Source organism: Myotis daubentonii, chromosome 15 (assembly GCF_963259705.1).
Source record: "Myotis daubentonii chromosome 15, mMyoDau2.1, whole genome shotgun sequence".
NCBI lineage: Eukaryota > Metazoa > Chordata > Mammalia > Chiroptera > Vespertilionidae > Myotis > Myotis daubentonii.
Window position 1 is genome coordinate 19,532,984 of NC_081854.1, and position 8,086 is coordinate 19,541,069.

Sequence of the window (8,086 nt, forward strand, 5' to 3'; positions counted from 1 at the left end):
GGTCAACACTCAACCAATGAGCCACACTGGCCAGCAGGGATGTCCACTTTCAACACTTCTATTAAACATAGTATTGGAAGTCCCAGCCACAGACATTGGTTAATAAAATTACATGGGTTTCAAATGTGCAATTCCATGGTACATCATCTGTATATTGCATTGTGTGCCCACCACCCAAAGTCAAATTTTCTTTTATCACCATATATTTAACCCCTTTGACCTTTTACTACCTCCCACCTTTTCCCTCTGGTAACGATCATGCAGGAGGGTTGTGAAAATTAATAGTTGTTCCCTCTTACCTCTTCTCTCCCTCCTTGCAGGGCAAAGACCTGATAGCTATTCTCTCTTCTCCTGGAGAAGTGCCTCATTGGCAGCACCCAGCTACCTCCAGCCCCTCCTTCCTCTCTCGACTCTTTCTCTCTTTTTCTCCCTTCCTCTCTCTCTAAAATAAATAAATGATAATAAATTTTTAAAAGTGCATTTGTAATAATAAAGGGTGTTTCCCTATGGATCCATCCTTCTCCTTCTCCAGTGAGCAGGAAGCAGCCAATTCATGAAACCTAAATTGTAAGACTTAGATAATGGAAAATGAGAAACTTGAGAATCATAGCCTGCTGTGAAATTTGCAAGGCTCAGAGGACCAAACTTACCCCTCTCTTTTTCTCAATCATTGGTCCTTCAAGTGTGGCAAGTTTTCTTTTCTTGGGGGGAGAAAGATGTGTGTAGCATTTAGTTCAAGAAACACAAAACCAAGGCTAATGTGTATGAATGTTCAGATTGTGCACTGATAGAGGATGTCACTTCTAAGGGAACACATACTGACTTATTTGAGAGTAAGAAGGTGATTCTGAGACTCTTAGCTGGGCCTTAGAGTAGACCCCAGATCTGTTAGAGAGAGCCAAACCTTCAGAAATTCATAGCAAATGAGTTCACGCATACACTCAGGAGAAGATGCAATCATATACTTGCATGCACACACATGCACACACACATCTATATGGTTGTGCCATGACCAAAGTTCTCCCAGCATTCACTGAATTGTTTTTCTCCCACACCCAGTTCACTGAGAGACCTGATTCCTGTTCCCCAGGCTCACTCTGATCAGATCCCACCTCATAAGGGATCTGATCAATGCCCTGGCATTTGTAGTGTGCATGAATGGACAAGAGTATGCAGTGAAGCCAGGTCAGCTGCCTGCCCGGGCTCTGGAAAAATCCTTGGACAGAGCTGTTCATATTGTATAATGATATACTAAGTTGTCTTTTTTTACTTAAGAGGAAGGAGCGCTCTTTAAGAATCTACACAAAGGACAGTGGGCTATGTATAGCCATCCCTGCACAGATCTGTGTCCGAGTACTTGCTGAGCACTTACTGTGTTCTGTGGGGTCTCAGATAGAGACTTAGACTTTCTGAGCCTCAGCTGTGTCACCTGTGAAATGGGTATGAACACAGTTCCCTTCCCACAGGTTTGTGAGCATTAAGGGAGGTGAGTGTGTAACGCTTTTAGCACAGAGCCGACACAGAGTACTTGATCAATAAATAATAGCTGTTACTATTATTATTATCATCATTCACGGTACAGTGTAAGGTTTCGCTTTATCTCACCCCAACTCTGAAGGATCTACCTCTAGCACGTGGACAGACAGCCCTCTGTTTCTTCTCACTCTCTAATCCACCTTGCATCTTCTTTTCCTCCACCCCACCCCCATCCTTAACACCGCCCCTCCAAGCCCCGCCCTCCCATTTGCTCCTCCCACTAGCCCTGCCCTGTGGCAGCTCTAGCTCAGCGTGGCAGGAAGCTCATGGTGTAGTTTCGTGGGATGGTGGCAAAGCCCACATGTTTCGGGGACACGTCGATATCCTTGGGTGACTGTGGGGACTTGAAGCGGAAGTTCTGCATGATGTTGGTGAGTAAGAGAAAGAGCTCCATTCTAGCCAGGCCTTCTCCAAAACAGTACCGCTTTCCTGACAAGAAAGGGTGGGAAGGGTGGCGGTGAGGCCTACTCTCACTGCCACCTCTTCCCTCTCCCGATCTCCAGCTGCATTCTCCCTGGGGAGGAGGGGACGGAATACCGTGGCCTGTAGACTTTCAGAGAAGTCTCTAATCCTGTCTGAGCCTGTTTCCCTTGTACATGGAATGGGGTTAGCCATAGTAGGCTGTAGCAATGGGAATTTTAGACAACCCTTCCCCCTAAACATACACATATGGCCTCTGTGCTATCATCTCCTTAGGAGTCTGAAGAATTCAAGTAACCTTGGGCAAATCTCTGACTCACTCTGGGTCTTGATTTTTCCCATCTCTGAAGTAGGTACTATCACCTCTTTCCTTTTGCCTGAGTTTTGGTAGGTGTTAGTTAAGAGGGTTACAGTTGGTTGGCTGCAGGGTAGACAATAAGAGGGACTGGCAAGCTGGAGAAAGCTACTAGGCTACATCTCAGAGAGGGGAGCTGGGATGAAGGAGGCCCCTGTTGGTGTGACAGGTGGCTTGCTAACAGACAGTGGTCTCTTACCAATGGAGAATGGCACAAAAGCATCATTCTTCTTAAACTGCCCTTTCTCATCTAGGAAATGCTGAGGGTTGAAATCTCTAGGTTTGGAGAAGAACTTGGGGTCTCTTAGCACGGAGCCCAGCATAGGAAACACTTCAGTGCCCTGGTGGGAAGGAGGAGGGATTGACAAGGTGAAGGGGGAATGGGTATTCAGAGAGCATATGGGGCCAGAGGGGGAATGGGGGTTAGGAGAAATGGGAGCCAGGGTCCTCTCTGAGGGAGGAGCTTTGAGGGATGTGACATTTCTGTTCCTGAAACAGGAATTTCAGGGAGTATGGGGTCTGTGTCTCCTGCAGCAGAAGCTTTGGGGTACATGCAGTTCATGTCTCTCAAGGCGGGATGTTTGGGGACATGGGGTTCATATTCCCTGAGGTCTTGGGGAGACACAGGATTCAGGGGTCTCTGAGTGGGAAGGTTGAAGGGACATGTGATTGGGGAAGTCTTTGATTGAGGGAGGGAGACAAGGGCTGGGAAGCTTCTAAGGAGGATGGGGTGCTGGGTCACAGGGTACAGGTTGGAGGTCCCTCTAGGCTGGGCATGGGCAGCACCTTAGGGAGGAGGAAGTTCCGAAACTTGGTGTCCTTGGTGACTCTGCGGGCCAGGCCCATGGGGATCATGTCTCCAAATCTCTGGATCTCGTGGATCACCGCCTCTGTGTAGGGCATCTTGGCTCGGTCTTCGAACTTGGGCTGACGGTTTTTGCCAATCACCCGGTCAATCTCCTCGTGGACCTTGGCTGTGGGATAAGGGGGAATACGTTTAGGTAGCTAGGGGTCTTGGGGCAGGAATGATAGCCCAAATAGGTACAACTGGATGGATATATGATCATTCCAAACAGGGGTTGGTATAAGCATTGTTGGCGCAGGGTCCTGTTAACCTGGTTGTGCCAGAATCATGGGGGAAGCTGCGAGGGAGGGAGCCTTGGGGGATGGTCTGGAGGGGCAGGTAGTGGGCACTCGGTGGAGCTATTTACCAATCAGTTCAGATATTTTCAATATGTTAACAGCTGAAGAAACTTGATTGGTCCCTATTAGCTGAATATCATCACCCAGTCTGTGGATAGCAGGGAGTGTCTGAGGGTCCAGAATTGTGAGAGAGGTGGGGACATTGCAATGGGCTCAGAGGCATTTTGAGGGTCTGTGGCCCTCACTTCCCCGCCCCCTGCAGCCTTACCCTCCACATCTGGGTGCTTCATGAGCAACAGGAAACCATAACGCAAGGTCGTGCTGACCGTCTCGGTGCCCGCAAAGAAAAGGTTCAGCGTGGTCATTACCAGGTTCTTCATGTGGAACTCAGAGTTGGGGTGCTTTTGCTCCTGCAGAGAGAGAGCTTCAGGCCAAGCCCACCCCACCAGGCTCTCAGGGCCCTTCTGGGGTTTTTCCTCTGGACCCACTTCTTATAGATCCGGACCAAACGTCGGAAGAGGGACCCTAGTTCTGCCTGGCCTTTTCCAAGCTGGTGGCTTTACCCAAAAACTCTTCTCACTTTCCTTATCCAGCTGACTATCTGTTCTTTAATTACCCACTTAGTTGTTGCTTTTTAATTATACAAATATTTAGAAATGAGGGAATAGAGACAGTGAACGAGAGAGACCATGATGGAATGCATCAGAGAGAGTTGAAGAGAGACATTTTCTGAGGCACAGACTGGATTTTAAGTAACAGCATCCTATTCCTTCACTGAAAATCTAGAAGATTCCTACAGAGAATCCACTCCCTGATCCTTTCCCCTTGAACTTCCGATTCCATAAAGCCCTTCCAGTTAGGAGTGGGGACCCTCCAATGTTATACAGTAAAGACAGGCCACCTCTGATAACCAAGGAATGAAAGGTAAGAGCATGGTGGCTAAAAGTGGCCTTAGAGTCTGAAAGACCAGAGTTGGAGCTAGGTGTGTGACCCCAGGCACGGCACTTACACTCTCTGGGCCTCAGTTTCCTCATTTGTAACATCGGAGTCATAGTAGAATCTTCTCCAAGAGCTGGTGTGAGTGTTAAATAGGTGAATAGCATAAAGTTCTTAAAATAGTGCCTGGTGCATGCCAGTGCTATAGATGTGCTTATTACCATGATTTGCACACACAGGTCCTGCCCATGGGTAAAGGCTCAGATGAGAGAACAGTGAATTATAATTGGGATTCTGAGGGTTATGATGGGGGGTCATCTGAATGAGCCCCTCTTCTTCCCCGCCCCCCGCCCCCCACCAGGTTTTCCTCTGCTAAGCTTTGGTCTTCTTTGCACTGCCTGCTGGCATGTACCTCCTGCATGCGGATGAGGAAGGAGTCAATAAAGTCCCGCGGGGAGTTGGGATCCAGTGTACGTTGGTTCTGCTCCACCTTCTTGGTTATAAAGTCCTCCAGCCCCTGGAGCTCCTTAAATGCCTGTTGCTGTGGGCCCGGCAGGTGTTTCATCACTGAGGAGAACATCTCATAGAGCTGAGGGGGGAGAAGGAAAGGGAAGGACAGCTGTCGGTGGACGTCACCTGAAGGGAGTGGGGCCTGTCTCGGGGCAAGGGAGGCACCGGTAAAGACAGCTGTGCAGGTGTTTAGGTGTGAAGATGGGGCTGGATGGAAACAGATATCTAAACTTTCATGCGAGATCAGTGTGAGAGCTCCTGTCCACGGATTTAGAGGAGATGGACTGAGACACACCCAGATTTCCTTCCTTCCCTTTCTTTTTTTGTAAGGGGGATATCAGCTGAGACATCCAGGTATTGGAGACTGGGTATTGGGCCCCTGCCCTGAGTTCCTGTGCAACTGTTCAGCTGTGCAAGGGAGAAGGCTGGTTTTGAGGGGACCCTGGTCTGGAGGAGGATAGGAGCTTGGGGCACCTGTGACCGCCTAAGGGAGACGGTAGCTGGCTGTGCTAGGGCCCCAGTAGAGCCAGGTTGGGATCAGTCACCTGCCCTGTAGGTGTAGCTGTGAACTGGAAGCTTCCCTGCATCATGCGCAGCAGTGAAAGGAACTCTTTGTCCTCGTAGTCAAAACGGTCCCCAAAGACAATGGAGCTGATGACATTGGAGACAGTTCGGCTCAGGAAGAAGGTGGGATCTATGAAGGCACCTGGGGGGGAGGGGAGGAGGGGGTCAACTTGGCGGTGGGATGCCAGTCTGAGAATTCGAGGAACGCCTTCCCCCAACCTAGTTCCCCTCCCAGGCCAGGACGGAGTTTTCCTCCTCTGCTGTCTGGGGTGCCAGGCTCACCATGCGTGCCCCGAAAGGCCTCGAGGAGGAAGCCCGCCTCCTCCTGGATGCGCTCCTCGATGCCGCGCTTGCCCAAGCCGAAGTCCCGCAGCGTGCTGATGGAGAAGCGCCGGAGTTGCTTGGCGCACTCCCCGTTGCTGAATGCCACCCCTGGGGAGGGAATGTAGGAGTGGGGAGCGGCCAGAGAGTGGCGGGGTAAGAGGGAGGTGCTGGAAGAGGGGGAGAGAGAGAGAGAGAGAGAGAGAGAGAGAGAGAGAGAGAGAACACTCAGAGTCAGAGAAATACAGAAAGAGAAAGAGACCAAGTTGGAAGAAAATTAGAAGAAAAGGGGCAACACGGATGTACAGAGAAACAGAGATGCAGAGACACTCACATGAAGAGAAAGAGGCAGGAGGGAAGGAGGGCAAATGAGATATGTGGAGACGTGGAGATCTGGGGGGTGGGAGTAAAGATTGAGAAGGATTCTAAGACTGAGATGGAGAAGAGAGAAAAACATATACAGAGAAACACAGAGAGACTGGAAGAGAGAAGAGGCTTTTACCAGGAGGTGGAGGCATGGGGATTGTGAAGCAGAAAAAATATGAGATTCTAAGACAAAGGAAAAGAGAGGCAAGGAGAGGGAGAGACAAACATGGGGAGGCACAGAGCTGAGAAGGAGAAAATGACAAATGACACTTGGAGACAGAGGACCAGGTTTTGGACTCCAATGATATTTCTCTCTCTTTCTCCCTCTCCCTCTCTCTCTGGAATCAATAAAAACATATATCTTAAAAAACAACCTCTTCCTTCCTAAGATTTCAGTTCCAAAGCAAAACTCCCAAGAGCTTCTAAGAGATACAGAGAAAGAGGAGCCATCTAGTGAGAGAGAACCGGGAGATTGAGCAGAGAGAAGCAGGGAGACGCACAAACACTAAGACAAGTTAGAGGGGACACAGGGATAAACAGAACGGGACAGAGGAGACCGAGGAAGGGCTCTGCCTCAGCCTTGAGTGGGTGGTGAGTTGGGAGAAGAATGCTGGGACACTGAGGCCACCAAGTCTGCTTGACCACATTCCCCCTCCCAGAGTCCCCCTCACCATAGCCTTTGAAGAGCCAGTCAAAGGTGGCCTGCTTGCCTCGCCCACTGAATTCCTCAGCCTGGTCCACCAGAGCCTCCTTTACAGCCTCATATCCACACAGCACCACAATCCTCCGAGTGCCCAGGTGGACAGTGAACACGGGACCGTAGCACTCGCTGATCTGATGGAGAGGCAGGGGAGTGGTGAGAGGGAGCAGCCCCAACTCTGAACTGACTCTGTACCCAGACCTCACAGACTGGGAGACACTTTGCTCGAGTTCTGACAGTCAAGGAACTGGACATCCCAAGATCTGGTCTTTCCTGGCTAGAACCCCAGTACTAAACCTTCAAAACTCCCCCCTCTTCCCTGGCTGGTGTGGCTCGGTTGCTTGAGCATCGCCCCGTGCATGGAGAGGTCACCAGCTTGATTCCATGATTCCTGGTCAGGGCACACACCCAGGTTTTGGACTCCAATGATATTTCTCTCTCTTTCTCCCTCTCCCTCTCTCTCTGGAATCAATAAAAACATATATCTTAAAAGACAACCTCTTCCTTCCTAAGATTTCAGTCCAACCTTGCCAATCCCCTGCCACAAAGTCTCAGCCAGACTGAGCAGGCCCTCAACCGCACCCTAAGACCCATTTCCCTGCTTCATGATACCTTCATGAGGGAGTTGTACATCTGCTCTGTGTTCAGCTGCAAGTAGTTCCCGATGAAGGGCAGCGCTCGGGGACCAGGAGGTAGCTTTCCCCAGAACTTCCTTTGCCGCCAGACAGACATCAAGACCATTATTGTCAGGCAGGACAGCAAAGCCACCAGAAGCAGCCCCGAGGCCAGCATGGTGACATTGAGAGTGAGAGTCACATGGTGAAGGCTGGGACGGCTTGTCTTTATACTAACTGGCAGAGGGGGGCGGCCTTTGGTCCTGGTTATATAACTGTCTCATTTCACCTTCCAGTTACACCTCCCACCATGCTCCCGCCTAGCTTGGGATGCAGCCAGCAATGGAGGAGGAAGGGACTCCAGGGCAGATTAACAAGTCTGAATTTGTGGCTTCTCCTGAGGGGCCAGCCCAGGACTGTGGACTTACGGGGAGGGGGAGATAGTAGACAAATTTCAGAGCTGAAGATTCTGGAATATTTGCATGTGTGAGTCCCTGAGCTTGGGATTTGGGGTCTCAGAGTGAGAAAGAACATCAAAGTTGTGGAGTTTGGGGTCTTGGGAGAGAAGAATAAAAGATTTAAGGGTATTGGAATAAGACAGACTACGTGCCTGTGGATTTG

At 50.1% G+C, this 8,086-nt stretch overlaps 1 protein-coding gene across 1 annotated transcript; it reads right to left on the bottom strand.

Annotated features, from left to right (window-relative positions):
* Positions 1–1,706: 1,706 nt before the first annotated feature.
* Positions 1,707–7,678, bottom strand: LOC132216865 (cytochrome P450 2A13). Its single transcript, XM_059666477.1, has 9 exons — positions 7,464–7,678; positions 6,823–6,985; positions 5,747–5,896; positions 5,446–5,606; positions 4,803–4,979; positions 3,723–3,864; positions 3,098–3,285; positions 2,511–2,652; positions 1,707–1,965 (listed from the first exon to the last, which is right to left on the bottom strand). The coding sequence occupies exons 1-9, from the start codon at positions 7,641–7,643 to the stop codon at positions 1,784–1,786; spliced, it is 1,485 nt and encodes a 494-aa protein (XP_059522460.1). The 5' UTR covers positions 7,644–7,678; the 3' UTR covers positions 1,707–1,783.
* Between the last annotated feature and the right edge of the window lie 408 nt (positions 7,679–8,086).

Coding starts and splice junctions, on each gene's coding strand:
- LOC132216865 (XM_059666477.1), bottom strand. CDS start 7,643: ATGCTGGCCTCGGGGCTGCTTCTGGTGGCTTTGCTGTCCTGCCTGACA. Junction 6,986..7,463: donor TGTACAACTCCCTCATGAAG/GTATCATGAAGC, acceptor CCTCTCCATCAG/ATCAGCGAGTGCTACGGTCC. Junction 5,607..5,746: donor GGCCTTTCGGGGCACGCATG/GTGAGCCTGGCA, acceptor CCTCCCCCCCAG/GTGCCTTCATAGATCCCACC.